Genomic DNA, 21,589 nt, shown 5'->3' on the forward strand with positions numbered 1-21,589 from the left:
TGTATCAACTTTTTGCTGGTTTGCTCCGCATTTGATCCGCAGATTAACTGGAAACGTCTGTCAGATTGTTTTCCTTCGGGGTGCGGACCTTGAGTTGGATACAATTTTCTTTCCGTGTGAATTTTTCGTATTTCAAATCTTCAGCACAACACTTTGCTACCTCGGCATTTGAACAGTGTACAGATCTCGGCACAGCCGCAAGACAATTTTATCAAATTTCGGCTTTTGAAGAAATTTTCAGCAGCAAGAAATAGTGCGTTCGTTTTATTCAAAGCCTACTATCGTTTTTCAACACCACATGAAGCGCCTTAATACTACGTTCACACTACGAGTTAAAACGTGCTTTAAGGTTCAAGTTACCTTTTTTAAGCATGTGTTAGAATTGAACGCTTGGTAGTGTGCGTAGGAAAATTTGTGTTCAGCTTTCCCACCGGATTATCCATTTAAACCTTTTTAAAACTCTAAAAGAAGAATATCAGTCGATTTATTAGATCATCACGATTCAATTCATGCAAAATACCTGCTGGAAAAACCATCGGCTTAGCTAAATGGTGCTTTTGAAAAAGTGGCTGTGGTTTTTTCATTGCGTAGTTGTGTTGCGTACCCCAGCTCGGTGTGGTAGTGTGATAAAAAATCACAGCCACTTTTTCAAAAGCACCATCTAGCTAAGCCGATGGTTTTTCCAGCAGGTATTTTGCATGAATTGAATCGTGATGATCTAATAAATCGACTGATATTCTTCTTTTAGAGTTTTGAAAAGGTTTAAATGGATAATCTGGTGGCAAAGCTGAACACAATTTTTCTTACGCATACTACCAAGCCTTGAGGTAACTTGAGCCTTAATATTAGGTTCTTTACTGACACAGTTAACCCACAGACTAACAGATATAACACTATGAGAAAATTCCTCTAAAAATATCGATCCGCTCATTTTCCCAGAACACTAGCTCCACATTTTATACACGGTCCCAAACAGTCGTTTGCGACAGTGTTACCGCTCAGGCTTGGGTACAATTTTTCACTAGTGGTCTATTCACCGCATACTTGTTCATATGTCAGTGGCACCATCATCGCAAATACTGGCACAGTCCCAACCAGTGGTCCAAAATTTTCATTTTCAATTGCCAACTTTCAGTTCAATCAAACCCAACCATGATTCAAATTCAAAGCCTCCCTTAATCATTCACCTTAAAGATGGAAAGATTTTCGTAACTACACCGCAAGTCTTCATATCAAATTGATGCTTTTTCATTCACCAACCAAAGTTGTCGTCTGCTCTGTAAAGACCAGTTTATGTTAAGTGTTGATATGTTTTGCGGTTTCAAGCTTACATGAGAAGTAAGAAGTATGTTCTGAGTAGTTTTTCAATATCCCAGTAGAGAGATATTCATAGGGCCAACGAAATTGAAAAAGAATGGAAAACGATTGAGCAGCTCGGAATGAACGATGTAAACGAACAACTGCGAATTGAACATAGTAGGCCATGATTTGAGATTTGTCTGTCCTTCAAGTTCTAAACAACCTGTTCAAAATTTGCAGCTCTTTTTCCAACTACAAATGTATTTAAAATGATCGCTAATGCGGATGAAGCATTGTTTTCGAGTGTTATGTTTGTTAAACTATGCGTATGATAAAGGTAAACGTGTCTATCAGGACACATGTTAGTGAACTCGGGTGATTCGTAGTTATTCTGCCTAAGCTCGACCCTCATTAACAGAAGACAAAGATTAAGCCCGTACGATATTAAGCCTGTTCTAATGACTCTGCCACTTCTAGTTTTCCGATCTGTTTACTTCACATCCTTGCTCTCACTTGAGTACTATGGCTCTAAGTTTCATAACTTTCCCTACCCAGTAATCTCTAGCTAATTGAATGTCGTTAAAATGTAAAAAAAGTTAATTATCAACTTTCGAGACATCCGTTTGTTTATCTCAACGATTTCTATGACGTCACCAAAAACTGTCAGTTCGCGGAGTAGCAAGCCTCGTTTCTGTGAGCTGTGGTACAAGTGAACTGTCAAGAAAGATGAGGTTAACTGTATCAGTAAGGAACCTAATAGTTCACAAATTCCTTCGAACCCGTCATTGTCCTAAATTTAACGACTTTGGCGATAAATTTAGGACAAGTTAGTTACTATTGATTAATTAATTTAGCTTATAATCAATCTGCCAAACGCTCGCTGGAAAAGCATAACCAAACCGACAGTAAATTCAAATATTTTACCATCTTCGTCAAGGGCATTTTTTTGGCTCGCATTCCTTCGAGTTCATTCAAAAATAAACAATGAATGACTGGCCGATCGAAAGAAAAAAAGATAACCGCATCAATCATTTCACGTGGTTTGGGTCACGATTTTTCGTTGGTGAACTTTAAAGCAACATGCAAGTCGTGGCTATAAATCAGTTGTTTTTTTTCCATGACGGAACACAGGACGGAATACAGGACGGAATGGGAAATGTTTTATAATAAAGTGCGACATTTCAAGGTCTAGGTTCGTCTATTTGATCATACTGATGATTATCACATGTAATAGGTCGAACTGTGGGTAACTATCAGTGCAGGTGATGGCCGTAGGTGTTGTGGTTTTGATGAGATTCGGGAGCAAAGCTTTGTTGGTATAATTGTTGCTGCTGAGGTTGGGTCACAGTGACTGTCGTAGCTATCAGCGGGGTAGAATAGTGATTATTACCGTGATGTTGATGCGATATAACAGGACCGTAGTTTTGGGCGTAGGATTGCATGGTTGGGATAGCATACCCGCGAACAGTTGGTATCGGATGGGTAGCTATGATTCGAGCACTGTTGTGGGCATATCCATTTCGATGGACCTGAGGTTGGGTCAAAGCGATGGTTGTAGTAGCCAGTTGAACGGGATACCAAGAGTAACCACCGTTGTTCTTATTGGATACCATTGGGGCGTAGTATCGGGCAGCTTCCGGAGTGCTGTAAACCGGTGTCGCATACCCGTGAGAATGGACTGGTAGCATAGGTGCAGCATGGGAATAACCGTAGGTTGGAGTCTTCACGTAATGTACGATTGGGGCAGCCTTGTAGTGGTTATCAGCTGGCACCGTCTCGACGATTTCAGCATTGACATAGATCAATGAGGCGAGTAGAATAATAAGCTGTAAATTTTAATTAAATTATTATTTGGGCAATGACAGAATGGTAGAAGTATGTGCTTACTTGAAACATTTTAGAAATTATTATTTGAGGTTTGCACGTGGAGACTGTTGTAGGTACAATGATACGAACACAAGCTCGCAGTTTGTTATTTATACAACAGGTTTTATGGCTTTCTAAGTATATTCGTTGATTGATATTATTGTTATACACATAACAGTTTGGACGCGTAACAAACCCTATATAGAATAAAGTTTTCATTTTTTTCGCGAGTATAAAACCTTGACGAAACGAAACACATCCTTTCGCTATTTCTGTTTAATGTAGAGGATGTAATTTTGAAATTGAATCGACTCATTACACCAACACGGCCGATCCAATAAAAGGAGCAAAAATACACCTGGGCCACCATTGCAGCAGATCCAAAACACGTTTCGTCTCTTATACAACATTAATGCCATCATTGATCGCACTTCTCTGAATTTGGAATTGTCTCTTCTTCGACCAAAAAAGACGACAAAACAAAGAAAAACATAAGTGAAATGGAGCAGAAACCCAACTTTTCGAGGTGACAGCTATTGAAAATTGAAATGCTCTAGGTATAAATAACGATAAGTTTGCAACTGTACTGTTACTCTGGTTGTACTTTTCCAGTAGCATCCATCAAACCAGAATGTCATTATTCGTAAGATCCATTATTACGTATTTCACTTTACCTATAAACAACAAAAATTAATTTGTTTGCAGATTGTTACCGTATTTACCGTTTTGGCCTTTGCCGGCGGTCGAGTGATTGAAACTCCAGCGAAATCCCAAGTATTGACCGTCCCGGCTGCAGTCAGTTATAGCACCATAACTCGTACATATCCGTCACCGAGTGCTCAAAGATACATTCCGTCAGTGGCTGTGTATCAAAGTCCAAACACCATATCTAGTTATGGGAGTAGCGCTCCCGATAACGAACACTATCGCGATGAAGGATACGCTGAAGTACCCATGATCACCAAAGAAACTCAGATACAACTTTATGCCGATACTCAGAATGATCCTCAATTTAGTCTTGTTGATCCAGGCTACACCGCTGATACTATTGTCCTGAATTACCCTAACATTTACGCCTACTAAGCTGTGATACCTAAATATAGGAAAAAGGGGAACAAGATATTTTAATTACTTTATGCACTTGAACAATCTTTTTTTCTATTACCCAAGGTTAGTAAATATCAAAATATCTTTCCAAGCATCCATTTGTGGCACGTGTACCACCAACCGCCAATTCAAAAATTTCCTCTATACCACTTCGTGTCGACATTCGAAACCGTCTCTCCCAGCCCCCTGCTAGGCAGCCATTTTGTCCTAGCCAACATCTGCCTTTGTTCAAATCAAAACAACCCAATGCTATTGCACAGGCGACATGGGCCTAGATGCAGCTAGGCCCACATATGTTGACTACTGTCAAAGTCTGTATATCTCCATAGAGGATGACAGGAGTGACACCCTCCTGGTCTCTCCACTCGCTCTCGTATCAACCCTGCGGTGAGCACCGACTGGTATAAAGCCAAACAAACGTCAGCTCGTTGACATCGAAGTCGACTGCTGCCAAACTTCGCATATGTTTGATCCTGATCTGGCACTATACACAAAAGATTTAATTCGGTTCTCCTCGGTTAAGCTGAAAATCCATCACACAGTCTATCCCCGCTGCAGTTTGGTCCGGTTACTGGTGTACCCCTCCGGTGTGTGAAAAGTGTCTATTTAGTGGGACAAAAGTGATTGAAATTTTCGGGAAAGTGCTCGATAGTGCCACCGTTTGCGGTTGTTCATCGACAGAGGTAAGCGTTTTGGTTGATTCTCCGTTCCACAAACAGGCATTCTGATTGGAATATTTTTTCTCCCCTGCGGCACTGGCCTGATGGCCGATCGAACATGCATTTGTGGTGAGCGCTAGTAGCAAACTACCGGGGGAATTGCGGGAGTGAGAATGAGATGGGACTACAGTAGCTTTGCTATTTTTTGACGAATGTTTGTTGGTTTCGCTAAAGGAAGGGAAATTTTGTTGTACCTAGGCGATAGCAGATTTGCTACGTTATGTGCAACAATAAAAGTTATTAATACATTGCACACCTGAAGGTTGGTTTGATAAGACGAGCTAAGGTCGAATGTAAACACAGTCCGATGTCGACGGTTTTTCTTTCGTATTGAGTTATTTTATGTGCGGTAACTATTGTCGCCATATTGTTTCAGGACGGCAGTTTTGTTTCTTGCACAAACGGGGTCGAAATAAACTGGGATTGGCACATTTTTAGAGATGAAAACTATTAGGGACAACTAGAGTAAAATGTATTATTGTTTATTTCTATTTATTTCTTCTTAAACATAGATGTAAAGTTGGGTACAACTTTTGTTATCTGAGGCTCGCCGGTTTGCACCTGTTCCCGTATAACTTCTTTGCATATGCACGCTCGCCGCTTGCTTATATTCCTCGATTGAACGCAATGTGTACAGTGCCCTGTATTCTACAAGTTTTACCTGTTTTACTCAACGTCACGTTATTTCGGCATTCGCGTTACATTCTCTGATGTCTATTGTGTTTTGGCACGACTAAACTACTCCAACCCCCATAAGTCTGGTCGTTGTTTACAGAATATAACTGTTCATGTATGTCTACGTGTTGTCACACATAGATTAGTCCAATTATTTGGGTAGGTGTTTACTTCAACTAAATTGCTGTGTCCCCTTTTATTATAGAGCGCAAATTATATTTCGAAGTCATCGTGTCAGCAACCGATCCCACCTTAACGTAATGTTTGTTTCATTGGGATTCAAAATTAGACAAATAATTTTGATTCCCCACAGGAGGTAAGAAGCTAAGTTTCTTTAATGTGCTTCTTTGAATTTTTAATTTAGACATAATATAATTCAAATAATTGACAATTTAGACATCTGATTAATAAATTCTATTAAGTCTGTTAATAATTTTACTTAGTTACGTTTTTGCTACGAAGGTTCTCTGAAGGAAAGTAGTAAGAATCCGAAGTTTCGCCAAAAATTTTGTAAAAATTGCGATCGATGGTTTTCCGTGCGAAGAATGATTTATCTTGTTCGAAAATAAAAACGGCGGTATTTCCGTGTGTAAAATGGAAATTAAAACTCATAAAATGTGAATCACTCCTACCCCAACGCCTACAGTCTACTTTCAAACTCTGTCCAGAAGCTTAAGTTACTGGCGGGCCCTACTATAGATGACTTTTTATACGAAAATCCATTAGAGAAATTGAATGAATTCAACCTTTAAATCTAACCTTTCGTAATAAGATTTATTTTTTGTCACAGCTCAATGCGTTAGCTTGACGGCGTCTGTCATATATTTACTAGATGTTGTCAATATGATAGAATTGAATCTAGGAGACTTCCGTAAACCTAGGCTACATTCATCGTCAAAAATCGCTCCACATTAGGAATAGTCGGTCTAATATGAAGACACTTGAAGTCAACGACAACCGTATTTCCGTATTTTGCCGGAGCACCACGTTGCTGCTGATACTCCTTCATCTCGTTTGATCATAGCATTCAGCTCCAAACTTAGCTGCGGCCCTGCGAGGTTGTTCTTTACCGCTATTAGGACGCCGCCACCTCAGCGCAGATAATTGGTGGTAGCGTTAGGGTTACGTAGTTCAACGAAAGTTCAGCTTTTAATATATCTTCGCACAGCCAGGTTTCCGTTAGAACAATTATGTCGAAATGTGCAGACTTCGGGAAAAGATAACACAGGAAGTAAAACAGGCAATGTAACTAGTTGGAAGGAGAGCAAAGGACAGCAAGGTCATCGTTCCAGAGTCGGGTGCATTTGATTTCCAAAAAACCCTTTCATATGCTACTATGTTTTAATTGCCGCAAGATTCTACTGTATCGATTTGGTTGGTTATTTCCGGGAAATTTAAGACTAAGAGAAACGAAAGCAATGAAATTGATAGACGGATAGGTATTCTAGAGCGAACCAGTTAACAACTTAGAACGGAAAACTAGGATTAGGCAGGGTCATATGGCCATGATCGAAAGGAAATGTGATGAATCCTTTGCCTTATGCTATGTAGGAATCGGGCGTTGCACCCAAGTCTACCGCATGGTCATTGATAGCTAAGAGAAGAGAAGAGAACCACGTAGCTAAATTGATCCAAAGCTAACCTCAATATTGAACAAGCTTCTGATTGGTCGTTTTACCAGTCAAGATAATATTTACAAACGGGATCAAAACAGTGTTGCTGACCCTATTCTGGATACTTTTCATACACATAAACACTTCATGCAAATTGAATAAAAATCCTGATGGACGATATAGCTAAGTGTATACACTTATATTGTTAAGAGAGACATGCTTAAAAATAAAATTTTAGTTGGTATTGCGAATTCTTAGTTGAGGCGCGATTATTGAGGTACATTTAGTTTCAGCATTTGTGAAAAGCATGCAAAAGGAATCTGGCAACGATGACCGCTTGTTGTCTTTAGATTTACGGAAGGGCCTAGTAAATAAAATTAAGAAGGGCAAGAAGCCTTTTGTCGTCTCTTCTCTTGTGTTAATAGAAACTTGCTTTTGTGAAAACAAGTTTGTTATTTTTATTTTTTCCACATTGTCTATGGCTATCGATAGACTCCATCAAAAATCGTTCGTCCAAAAACTCGTTTCACTGGTATATAAAATCAAACATTTTCCATTTTGATTTCAGTGCAGTGTTTTAAAAGGGCTCAGAACTTTTTACATTCAGTCTTTTACCAAACAAATTTGATCATATACCATGTTTTGTACAGCAAAACTATCGGAGAAAGAGTTACAGGGAATGAATAGCTCTGCACAAAAACAAATAAACACTGAAAGAAAAAGTTGTGATATTTTTTACAAAACCAAATTTCTGTAAAGAAATTTAATTACAATTTTTTTTCTATCAATAAACCCCTAAAGAGGAAGAAAACAATTTAGATGTAATTGCATCATGCAGAAACTATCAGCAGAAAAGTTTGTCATACTAATTGATTGTCTGTCAACTATAATTTTAGAATATGATTCTAAACGTGATTTCAAGCCAAAATGCTTTTTTCTAAAATTCCAAAATGTGCCAGTTGTCCAGGTATTTGATTTATTAAAAATTTATTAAAAACTCTTCATTAATGAAATTATCCTATTTTCGCGTTTTTTTATCAAATGTTTATCGTTTTAATTGTGCTAAATATTATTGCGTCATTGAGAAACTATCAAAAACAAACTTATAACATATTTTTTATTATGTATACTATTTGCAGTCAACAATACGAATTTTCTTATGAAATATGGTCCTAAATGTCATTTCAAATCAAAATGTTCATAACTGAAACATTCCAAACTGTAGTTGTTTTCCAGATGGTTTAACCACGATGCAATAGCAATGGTGTTTAATGTTTCCATTCTTGAAAGGCTTTTGTTGGCAAAAAAATGTTTTTTAAATGCGTTTTTAAGTTCCATTTTTGACGTAGGACTACGTCTTTGTTTTCGATATGGGGGTGCACTTTGCAAATTCTACAAAAATGGTATGTAATGAAAAGTGGTCCAATTTTAAACGCATATAATTCATCCATCTCATGATAAATTTTCAATTTTTTTGCGCATATCGCCCCGAAATACTTCTAAGAATAGATTTCAATAGATAAACCCAATGATTTTTGATATCATATCATTAAAAATTTAAATAATGCATAACCTAGTCAAATTATCGCGAATTGACACACAGAAGATAACGCTTCCCAAGTCCAGGACAGATTTGTGTACCTAGCGCGCTGCTCTTCTATGAATGGCGTCATCGTCGACTATTTAAAGAACGGATTTGGCCGGACAAGCTCAGTTGCATGTTGAACGGCAGACGGAGCACATCACTGCGCTGTGTTTTCTCAGCCAGTGTAGCTGAATTAGAAGTCCATTACACTGGCTGTGGAAGTACGCTACTCAGTACACTATGCTTTCTTTTGTCTTGTGTTCGTTTTCAGCACACTTTTATGTACAATCTTGAACACAATTATTCGTACACAAAATCGCTTGTACATTCGAGCTCCATTTGCAAACACTTTCTAGCAGAAGTGCTCAAAACTGGGTATGTTCCATTGACACTTCTGCTAGAAAGTGCAAAACCAATGCACTGCACTACACCAGTGCACATCAATCGAAAATCCCAATAGTGCCGTGGTACTAGTTGTCTCTTTCGCTCTACCCATCATCATCAGCGTAGGTAGGTTTATCTAATTTGTTAGCAGGGTTACCATATTCACATATTTTTCTGCAATGTCACAGATTTTTTTTCACAATTTTTGATCACAGATTTTTTTTCACAGATGAAAGATTTTTGGCATTTTGATGAAAATTTCACAGATTTTTGGAAAGATTGTGATTTTTCACAGTTTTTTCGGAAATTTATCACAGATTTTTTTCCTGTTTCAGTTATCACAGAAGGTAAAAAAAAGATGGGTGGGTAATGTCTAGGACATAACCGGAGTGTCGTGACTACTCGTTTGACTTGTAATTCAAATCGAATGATACTCAATGAAATATGTGGGAATGTTTCAAGTTATCCTTTATAATAATTATGGTGGTTCTGAAAAGAGCCTTTGTTGTTGGCGTCTGCGTTGATAGGGAATGCGCTGGATTCTAAGCTCGTTGAGACATTCATTCATGAAATGAACAAATTTCATATTTTCTTGCTTTGAAATATCAATGTAAAAATCTCTCGAAAAGACCATCGGAATCTTTTTTCTAGCGTACAGAAATGAACACGCTTAGCGAAAAACTAGGGGCGGGTAATGTCCGGGACATAACCACGATGATCATATTCTTAAAATTCTGCTTGTATCTCTTTCAAATGGCCAAATTTTACGCATTAAGTTCGATTCACTGGGCTCAGCGAAATTTTCCTGAGGATCCCGTTTGTTAGTATATTCAGCAAAACAATTTTATTACCGAGTTCTCCGCATTGAATACAGGTCAATAATTTCATATAATGATTTCAACAAGCAGACAATGTACATGTATGACAGGTGGGAGTGTTCTGAAGTGTTTTAGTGGAGGTAACAACATAAAATCGTGTATTGGACATTTTACAATGATTCTCCTTAACCCTGCAAAACCACGGGGTTGGCAGCAGAGGGTTAAGTTGTTTGGAAGAGATGATAGTTAATATATGATAACTAAAAATATGAAATTGTTCTATAAACTGCAAAGTTATTGCCGCGTTAACCTGAAAATTTGTCATTTCATTCATATAGGAACAATCATTGAAATTATGTCAATTTATGCTTTGCAAGATTTGAAATAACTTCGAAGTGTGGTCACGACACCCCTGTTATGTCATATACATTACCAACCTATCTTTTTCCATTTTACATTCGTCCTAATAAGGACGGTTTGTAGATAACTATGTTTATACAAGACGAGAATCTTTTGAAACAATTCAAACCTTGCCGACGATTGTTTTTACTGCGTACATACATATGATCTTTCCCCTTTCGCAGCTCACACCGAATGAGCACGCTTCGCATCAAGGCGTTCCTATTTATAAACTTTTCGATGCATATGAAAGGCCCTCCTTTTGTGTGATAAATGAAAATATTTTCATCATTCGTTTTGGTGTAGCTTTCGCTTAGTGGCGGAGTTGCCACATTCACTGATTTTCTTGGAAGGATTTGCAAAAACCCTCGGGTTTGTAGATTAATTTGAAAAATATTTTCTTATATAATTATTTTTAATTATACAAATTAATAAAAGGAACTTTCTAATAAAATTCTTTTTCCATTATATATTCATCCTACATACAGAAAAAAAATTGGTAAAAGTAAGAGTGTTCCGCTCTTAGCAAAAAACAACCAACGCTAACTATTAGGTTGAAAGTAAAACTTTTAAATTAATCAAGAATAATAATCAAAGTAAAAGTTTTCCTTTTAAGCAAATGAAGAATAGTACTCAAAACAAAATTTTTATTTTTAAACTAAGAGTATGCGTTGGTTGTTTTTTGCTAAGAGTGAAAAACTCTTATTTTTACCAACATTTTTTTTCTGTGTGTAAGGACGGTAAGGCTCTGTGTGGGATGGGCTGAAAATTTCACTTTTCCGAGTCGTTTTCGAAAGATTTTTCTGGTCCGGGTTTTTTACCATACACAATCGAAAAGTTTGTACAATTTTTAAAAGCTGATATTATGCTATGAAAATTTAGTTCCGGATATTAGTTCGGTCACGGTTTTCTGTCTTCTTTCTTCGGATCTTCTCAAATGAGTTTAATCGGATTCGATCACCTACTACAAATTAAATGACCTGATAACCAGGAAGGTTTGGTTCAATATGTAACATTCGATGTTGATTGGTTGTGCTTAAATTATACGTAAGAAATATATTTGATTTATTATTACTCCAAATGTACTAAGATAATAAATATTTTACATTAAGTAGTATAGTCCTACGTCTACAGCTCGTGCAACCCCATAGGGCTGCCCCTTGTAGTTTTTTGTATAAATTTCTATTTTGGCACAACTTTTTTTTCAGTGTATATTATAATCTCGGATTGTTTCGCTCTACAAACTACGATAACAGAACAAATGTTTTTGAAAGTAAAGCATGCAAAAACTTCTACGACCTTTGACAAAACGCTTTTATTGTGGAGATAATTGCTTTTGTTTTGTGTACTTCAGTCACGGTTTTGGCCATGTCATTACCAAATCAATTTCCTGTACGTGAGCTGGTTTACCACTTGATGAACATTGTTCATAAAACCGAAAGGTTGACTAGTGGTCCTACTGTATGTCGTGAACTGATGCATCATCTGATTTCGTAATTGTGAATGAGTTCACAAAATCAGACCATATTTTCTCGTGAAGTATTCCACGAAACTCGGAATATTATTCATGAATCCTCTCAATCATCGTGAACTAGTTCATGATGCCTAATCACGATTCAATATTCGTAGTTGTGATGTAGTTCACAAAATCATGAACTGATTCATGCTTCCCAGTATAATAGTCACGATTGACCATTCATGCTCGTGAAATTGTTCGAAAAATCTTAAAATCTTATTACTGGATACGTGAACTGGTTCATGATTTCAAGTATAAAAGTCATGTCTAACCATGCGTGCCAGTAAAATAGTGCACAAAATCACAAAATATTGCTCATGTATTCGTGAACTCGTTCATGATTCCTAGTACATGTTTCACGATCTATCTTGAGTGTTTGTGATATTGAAAAGATATCACTAATCATTTTCAGTTTCATGCAATTCTGCGCATGGTCGTGAAATTTTCGCGTGAACTTTTTCATGAAAATTTGGTTTTATCTTGAAATATCATGTAGTTATGTTCAGCTGCTGGTGATTAATGTTAGGTGCAGGCAGCAAACATAAGAAAACTACTAGGACTTGATAAGGCTCAATGCGATGTCTGGACAGAACACGCGAACTTCGCTAAGCACCACGAGATCGTAACTAAGGTCCTGAAATCATTAATCACGCTACTCTGCCGGAAAAGTTTTATAGTAAACTCATGAATAAACTATAACGGTATCATGATGAGAAATTGCGAAAATTGCGACAAATATCCTGCAGTCATAAACATCGTTTAAATATCGGTTCTTTTAGTTGGTATAGTTTATACAAACCAGTGTATCCCCAAATTATGAACAAGAATCATACCAAAAACTAAACATGTTCAGGGAACAACTACAGTAACTTAACCAAGCGTTAGAATCAAACGCCATGTATCTTTTTGGCCCAAACTTTTTTTTTCAAAACACAAACAGTTTCATGAATACAAGATTTATTATCCATAGTTTCAGGAACTTGGTCTCGTGATTTTTTGATAGTAAACTTGTTTTTCGTGTTAAGTGAACACAACGAATGGTACCATAAACCGTCAAATTCTCATGAAAACCAATCTTGAAGTACTATAGACTAATGGAAGTCTTTTTCATCGTTTTCCTTCTACTTTCCGAAAGTTATATGCGATCTCAGCAGACTTAACCTTCTTTAGGTGTTAACTTTTTGTAACGAATAAGGTGTTAGCGGGTCATATTGACCCCGATTTCGAACTCAGTTTTAAGACACATTTTCAACCAAATCTATATAAGCTGGTACTTAAATTGTTTGTTAGAGTTTAAATTTTCAGTTTCTGGTAAATATAACCGTTTTTGACCTGGTCGGTCAGTGGTCATCGGTGCCGAATGAGGTCACGTTTGACATCCAAATTTAAACTCTAACAATTTAAGTACCAGTTCACATAGATTTGGTCGAAAATGTGTCTTAAAACTGAGTTGGAAATCGGAGTAAATATGACCCGCTAATACCTTATTCGTAACTTTTTTTGTACAGTCCTTCAGGAATGAGCTAAAACTATGAACTCTATTACACCCCATGAAAGAGGAAAAGTAGGGTGACCATACGTCCTGGTTTCCCAGGACATGTCCTGGTTTTTCACTAACTGTCCTGGTGTCCTGGGAAGTCGAGGAAAATGCTTGATTTGTCCTGTTTTTTTTTTCTATAAGCCTCATTTGTTTCTATTTATTGAGTCTTCGCTTTATTCACTCTGTTTCAGATCGCAGTTACGATAGACTTCAACCATAACTGCAACGTATACTCATCCTTAATCGGAGTAAGACAACCAAAAAATAATACACTAGAATCTCCCAATTGTACCTTCCGATGGTTTTTTTAATCTCTCAAGAGTTATTTCTCTTTTCAACTTCCTTTTCTTATATGGAAATTGAAAAGAGAAAGAGCCGTTCGTATGTAGGTAACATACAAATGAGCTGTAATCCGTTGGCAAGTACATTCCACATTAGAAAAAAACGAACCGATTCCAATTGGGAACCAAACTCTGGTCGCTATTAATGTAATTACCAGAGCTTCTTCTTGGTTCAAATCGTATTTCAATCCAGGATCCGTAGAGTTCCCTTTGGCACCTCTGAGAAGAAACACTAACGTTTTGGAGATTCTGCTTGAGTTCTCTTGCTAGATGCATTTTTTCGTCTAACTGGAAATCTATTCCATAAAAAGGAAAACAGCGAAACAAATAACAATCGTGGATAACTTCATTGAGCGCTCTCTCGATGTTTGAATTCATTACAACCATCATGTCGGAATACGTAACGGTGGAATCCATTAAGTTTGAAACCTGGAGATTTTGTTTTCAGATTTTTCTAACGGTGTTCTTGTCGTGAGAATGCGAGTGATGAATCTATTCCGACGAAAGACACCTGAATTTTCAATACGAAATTGGAGGTGTAACGTGATCTCAAATCACGGTGTGCACATATGAAGGACAAAGCCCCACATGCCAGTTCGGTTACAAAAAGGCATACTACGTGAAATGTAGCACTAACGAAACAATATCAACTGCAAGCAAACCCAACACATAGCCCTCATCAACATGAACTAAATCGCAAACAACCGGAATTGCAGCTCAGGTACTAACGAAGGCTGAAACAACAGAACCTACGCACAGCGTGTCCGATGCGATGCGTCTACCACTTCCTAATCAACTGCCAGCACCACCGATAATAAAGTAAATGATAAAGAACACGGATACACGAGCGTGACCCGTAGGTTCTACAAACAACTCAAACCCGGTAATCGTGAAAACTCATAGAACATCAACAGCGAGAATAGCATGAACGAAAACGATAAATCGGACTAAGTGATCCCAAATCAACAACAGGCAATGCAGTAGACGGATCTCCAACAACAAATAAATCCTTTACACAAACTAATCGCGTACATAAGATCCGATGGATATACAATTAAATTCGATTTAAATGTTTTTATAAAGATTGTTAATATTAAAAGATCCACGGCTCAGGTAATCTAATGCATTTAGCCGTGTCAAATAGATGAAATTAAATTGTACCTAATAGACGATTAACATGACTTCATGCCTGTACGCTGAACACCGACCAACCTGCCGAGTCTAGCATCCTATATAACATAGAGTATGGAATGTCGCGCTCAAACTGATATTATTTACACTAATCTATCCGCCAGTTTTCATATAAAAATCAATAAAATGGAGTAATTTGGAAACAACGGTAGATTTTGCAGCTATTTCGACCTAGCTTGCAGATCGAGAAATAATGGTTGTCATTGGAGATTGCCAGGTATAGCGCAGGGAAGCTTCTCGGGACCGTTGATGTTTCTGCTTTACGTCAATGACTAGTATTTAGTGCTCAAAACTCCTCGCCGATCCTGCATGGACGATCTCAGCATGAAACTTTCGCTGATTTTTTTCCATAAGTTTACTTGACCCGGTATTTACGAAAGCTTTTTACGCCAAAGTTTCTTTTTTTACATAGCATGTTACAAAAATCCTTAAGACTAATTTTAACTATACCAGTAATTTGTCTAAAACTAGCACTGTAATCACTTTAATGTTTTCTTTTTTTCTTAGACTCTTGTATTTTATGATGATCTTGTATTTTCGTGTGTATCTATTTAGGGGAGATCGGGGCTAGTTGGCAGTGTTTTCAGTTTTCATTTTTTACCGTTATGCCACGTATTCTATTTTGCAAGATCTACCTACATCAAGTAGGTAGATCTTGCAAAATAGAATACGTGGCATAAAGAGCAGACTGTTGGCAACATCTCTGAATTTTATTAAAGTGTTTGATGCATTGTCTCCAATTTTAGAGACAAAAATATGTGACGCGGAAAACCCGCCTCGGGGTAAGTTGGCGGTATGTATGGATATGCCAAAACTAAGCACTCAAACGGAGATTCAATTAATTGAAGGGTCCTTTCGGAACGTGCTGAATGTTTTTTCAAGAAAACTGTATATTGACCGATATTGCTATTATATTTCAGTCTCAATACACCGACATGACTTACATTACACGACGCGTACTCCATATTCAAAAGCAAATTTTAAAAATTCTTAAAGCGATTGGGTAAAGTAAATGTTTTTTGTATTGACGAGATACACAAGAAAAAGATTTTCTTACTTTGAAGTGAATTCGGAAAATAAAAAATTGATGACTTTTTTGCATTGTAAATAGTACCGCCAACTTGCCCCGCGTGCAGAACCGCCAACTTACCCCAACCGAATATTTTATAGAAAACTATTTAAAAAACAACTTTTGATCGTGGATAGATGGAATATCTATACGGATACTGAAAGATCTTTTCGCGCGCTTTCGAAAAATATAATCATTCGGGAAATAGATTGAAAAGCATCCCTAAATAACAAAAAGTATTTAAAATTTAGAAAATTTACTTGGTATGCTCGAAAACACAATATCGCCCACAACTTCTACAAAACTAAATGTTTTGCAACAAAAACACATTGGATAATGGGTTTCGTATAACTTGAGGTACACAATAAGATGCAGCACTATATGTCTAATAGACACGGAGAAAAACGGATTCCGCCAACTTACCCCAACCGCCAACTAGCCCCGGGCTCCCCTACATTTTTTCTGCTATTGTCTGAACTTAAAAAACTTTCACTGATGGTGGTGTAGCAAGAACTGCGTGTGTGTACATCCGAAAAAGTGCTTAGTGATCGAATTCCGACGAAAGACTTTCTGGCAGAGCTCTTTCTCCCAGACCCCCAGAACCTTTTAACTGCCGAAAACATGTGGAGAAGACACAGTCAATTGAAATGCGGGGGGGGGGGGTGAAGGCCGTACTCTTTCGACTGTCCCGGTTTTTTACTCGCCTGATATGGTCACCCTAGGAAAAGTCAAGAAATTCTACACTTCTATGTGCAAAACTTAAAAAGTTATCGCATTTTGACCCCAACACCTAAATAAGGTTAAGCTGGTTTTCGTATTAAATCCTGCAAAATGATGAATAACTGAATTTGAAAACCGTTTCAAATTACGTTAAAATGTCTTTAATGTTCTAAGAAAAGTTCGATTTCACTGTTTAGAGGATTTAATCGATGTTCAATTTGTCAATCGTCAAGTGCCACCTTCCCCAATCACCCGTGATATGCTGAAACCAAAGACAAACTTTCCCATCCACAGAACATTTTGGGTATCCAAAATGTGTCCCAAGGTCCAAGTATTTACAAATCGATTAACCTGTTTTCCAGATTAATAAATGAAACGAAGGGCAAACACTGAAGTCTTGCGCAAACATTTTTATTCAACTTTGCATGGTGTTAATTGACAAACAAACCCCCAATAAACCCACTCAATGAATCTCCTGAGTCAACTGTTCGATTCAATACAGTTCGATCAGTTCCCAGAATATCACCCTGAAAAGTTAGCATTACTAGCGCAGTTGCGGTGTGCAGTCGATTTTTTTCGTTCGCTTGAAATTGAGTGATTAGCCTATTTTAACCCTATTAAATACAATTGACGAATTGGCAACAATAGTTTTACCTTACTCTCAAGCAAAAGTTTGTATAACAAAATTAGTACGGTATTTTAGGGAGTCCGTTGTAAAATAGTACAATAGAAACATGATGAAAATGGGCTCAACACCATAATATTTTAAAAACAAAGTGATCCCTCGGCCACATTTTGCTGCATGAAGTGTACCGTCAGAACAGCAGGAAAGTGTAAGATCGTTATCGCTATCTAAAAACAGGTTTCAGTGAAAAAAAACACTTCACAAACATTGGAGCTAGTAGTCGTGGAATCCGGACGAAGGCGATGGTGAGCCCTGAAGGTTCTGTGCTGCTGCGTGCTACCCGAATGTGGGAAGGTGCTTTGATACATAAGTTGAAGAAGACATTCCAAACAAACTACCGGCTGCTGTTGCTGCTGCTGCTTCCACATCAGTTCGTCCGTCGGTACGTTTCCTATCTTTCATTTACCTTAAGACAGACACACCCTGGATCAACGGTCGGATTCTCCCGATTGCGGCAGAGGATGAGATAGGGGGCTTTGGGGTGAGATGGTTATGCTTCGAGATTCTTTTAGACACGCTAAGCACAACCTAGGGGAGTTCGAATAGCAGTACTGGAAGTTATTTTAGCTTTGAGAATATGAAGTTGATATGCATTATCATATTGTTAACTTTTGTACTTCTATCGGGGGCTCTCTAAATCAGATAAAGTTACATAAATAGTGAGAGATTTGAGGGTAGTATAAAATGCATTAAACAACATAAGCTATTTATAAAAGCGAAAGATATTTGTAAGCTATTTATAAAAGCGAAAGATGTTTTTTTCCGCACGTTTTTCAAGTATTGTAGGACATAAAAACAAAAGAGAACACTTTCACCTAGAAGATTTCACGGAAAGATACTCGATTGGAATTCTTGTTTTCGAGCTCTGAGACTTTAAAGATGAATTTTTCATAAAAAAAATAAGTTTGGGACAACTGTCCACAGGAACGTTATTGTTCAATATTACATTTACTCTTCTCTCTTGCAGTTTTTAAAAACCGTATCTCCAATCACCTCTTTTAAAAACATTCTACACACTCAAGTGATTCTATGTTCGAGTTAAAGCGTCCTTTAGCCGAATCGTAAACTGCACGTGACACTTCATATTATTTACCAGAGCATGTCCGGTCTAGCTCAACATCCCCTAGTCATCAAAGTGTGCATGTAGAATCATTCGAATTTTTGTTGTTCTGTAGCCTTTGGGAGGCTGCGAGAGTAGTTTAATTTATTGGACCCCAGAACCGGTTTTCGCAGTCTGGGTCTGGGTGCACTGTAAAAAAAAAGAAAAATAATAACGACAGACTTTCAGTAGTGTTTTTTTCTTCTCTCCTTCTTCTGCAACCGATAATCGTTTAGCAAGCGGCCCACGGGAGGTCAATTGATGTAGTAACCGAAACGGAATCAGAGTGTAGGGAAAAGCCGAGTTCGCGGTGCCGTGATGATTCCATTCGGTGCAATGAGTGTGCGAGTGGGGTGTTGGCGAGGAGCTGTGAAGGGAACGAAAGTGCACACACAGACAGAAACTTTTGTCTTCTTCGTGTGATTTTGTTGTTTCTTTTTGGTACCTTTTTTCTTGTCTCTACTATGTTATTATGTACGAAAATATGGGTATTTATGTATTTATAGCTCGCGCTATGTATACCCGGAGTGTGAACGTCGCTTTTTTCCGTCTTCCTCACCGACCGACGACTTGGAGTTTAACCGGGTAGGGTGAGAAGAGAGATTTACGGTTCTTATGGACCTGGTTCAGCATTGATTCATTGCCTTTTTGTCAATCTTTAACCATTTTTACAGTGATTTGTGTGGCAAGCATAGAAAAACATAACTCGAGAAGTGTCACCATCCCAACCTTGCTCATAGGTGTCATACATTCCACGGAGTTTGGATAGACGTGGCGCTATTTGCTGGTTGAAAGTTAAGTTATTCTTCCTGAAAAATATGGCATCTTTACGGGTTCTAGAATGTTTTAAAACCTGAAAGTGATCGCTGCTTTTTGCGATAAAATTTATTTTCTTATTCAAACAAATGCGGATTTACAGCTTTTTGATAAGCACATATAAAATATGGGTCACCGGACAATAGAAGAAATGTCAATGGTCCTAGATGATTTCCTTGTGAGACACCAAATTTAGCTGGAAAATATTTTCACGCCGATATGATATGTCAATCGTCATATGTTCGTGCCTCAATTGAAATCATTGAACGAAATTGTATTGTGCAGGAACACGAAATTGCTTTAAAAAATAAGTAAGGATAAGTAATAAAAGAAGTCATGATAGGACTACCATTTTCAGGTGCACACTAAATTATTATTCGAAAATCTAACTAAAAAATCTAATGTTAACACCAAAGAAGCACACAACTGAGACTCCACTAAAGACGCCGCTAAGATTCTGTCAATTCAAATTCAAAATTATTACAATCTATGAGTGGCTGGCGAGGGAGTAGCTAACATTTTGCATCTTCTAACTGGAAATGGAAAAAACTTCCGCATTTCCAAATTATCATATCTTTATTGTAAAAATACATTTCACTCATGTTCTAGGTAACAAATAAGATCATTAAATGGGGGGGTCCAAAAAGGGATACTTCATCAATTCACACGTCCTTTCTTTATCTTCCGTTTTAGAGTTGTGGTGTCTTTGACAAAGTTGCTGCGCAGCATCTAGCTTTATTTGATCATTTAATATTGGTACGGAATTCTAGGCTAGGGTAACGTTATTATCGAACGAGATAAAAAGAGGGTGTCTACGACAAAGTTGTATATCAAGCAATTATAAGTATATGTTCTGAAGATACTATCTTTGTAGGTCCTACAAGTTTTGCAATATGGCGCATTTTTGAAAACATAATCTAAAAAAAAAATATTTTTACCTACAAACCTGCCATCTTCAGAAGATATATTTAAAATTATATGACCTACAACTTTCTCGTATTTCTATCTAGCTTTATCAGAAAAGTTGATAAATGAGGCGCTAGGTGCCATGCAGCAACTTTTCCGAAGACACCATAACTCTATGACGAAATATAATTGATACCACGATTTTGTCTTTCTCCGTAGAAAGGATATGCAATCACTCTGAAAATCGGCTCTCTAATCGAGGCCCGGTGGGCCGAGTCTCATATACTATTCGATTCAATTCTTCGAGATCAGCAAATTAATGTATGTGTGTTTATGCGTATGTATGTATGTCTGTTTGTATTGTATGTAACTCACTCATTTTTCTCAGAGATAGCTGAACCAAATTGCTCAAACTTAATTTCAAATGAACGGTATAATGTTCCCCTAAGCTGCTATTGATTTTTTGTCGATCGAACTTCCGGTTCCGGAGTTAGGTGTTGAATAGTGCGGTCAAACAGTGAATTCCAACTAGTAACACCATGATTAAACGGAGCCAGCATTGCATTGGATTGTATTTGCGGCTCTAGATCACTAATCATTCAAAGCAGCTTAGACCATATTGGCCACCTATGACGGTTCCTAAGCTAATATCACACCTATTTCCCAGCGAATTCTTGACCGATTTTACAAACTTTGACTGTCGACTGCTATTAAATTTCTTTCGGTTTTGACTTTTGGTTCCGGAGTGACTGGTTGATTAGTAAGTTCACACTGGAATTTCCCATGTAAACCGTTACAATCGTAATACCTCAGATGCTAAAATCTATTGGAATGTTCACCAAATTACATCGATTTGCAGGTCTAGATTATTGATTGCCAATCAAACATTATTTAGATATATGATTTACTATCGACAATTCCAGAAGTCTGGTTTCCGAGCATATTCCACAATTAAATTCGTATCGATTCATCGGTGATGACTGAACCGATTTTCTCAAACCAAGTCTCAAATGAAAAATATAGTATGTAGTTGAGTGCTGCATAGCCCCCTCCCCCTCCTTATCCTTACATTTCCCCCCTTCATCGCCGCCTTGGACCACCATCACACATGCACCTGTATATGAAAACGATTATTCTTTCATATCTCGAAAGCATGTCGAAAAATGACAGTTAGATTTATTCCCAAAAGGAGGCGCTCAAGCTATGAAGAAGCCAAGAGCTTTAGACCTATCAGCTTAAGC

At 37.6% G+C, this 21,589-nt stretch overlaps 2 protein-coding genes across 7 annotated transcripts in view; one reads left to right on the forward strand and one right to left on the reverse strand.

The window, feature by feature from the left end:
* Positions 1 to 2,552: 2,552 nt before the first annotated feature.
* On the reverse strand, positions 2,553 to 3,195 carry LOC131686980 (uncharacterized). Its single transcript, XM_058971017.1, has 2 exons — positions 3,187 to 3,195; positions 2,553 to 3,125 (listed from the first exon to the last, which is right to left on the reverse strand). Exons 1-2 carry the CDS (start codon positions 3,193 to 3,195, stop codon positions 2,553 to 2,555), a joined length of 582 nt encoding a protein of 193 aa, XP_058827000.1.
* Positions 3,196 to 4,717: 1,522 nt separating this feature from the next.
* LOC131692795 (single-stranded DNA-binding protein 3) overlaps positions 4,718 to 21,589 on the forward strand; it is a 158,811-nt gene continuing 141,939 nt past the window's right edge. For 4 of the 6 annotated variants that reach the window (XM_058980074.1, XM_058980077.1, XM_058980079.1 and 1 more), the window contains exon 1: positions 4,721 to 4,955. The gene's annotated coding sequence lies outside the window, so the exon portion shown is untranslated. Of the gene's footprint in view, positions 4,956 to 21,589 lie in introns of all 6 variants that reach the window. The other 2 variants (XM_058980078.1, XM_058980081.1) reach the window with 2 other exon arrangements.

This window comes from Topomyia yanbarensis, chromosome 3 (assembly GCF_030247195.1).
Source record: "Topomyia yanbarensis strain Yona2022 chromosome 3, ASM3024719v1, whole genome shotgun sequence".
NCBI lineage: Eukaryota > Metazoa > Arthropoda > Insecta > Diptera > Culicidae > Topomyia > Topomyia yanbarensis.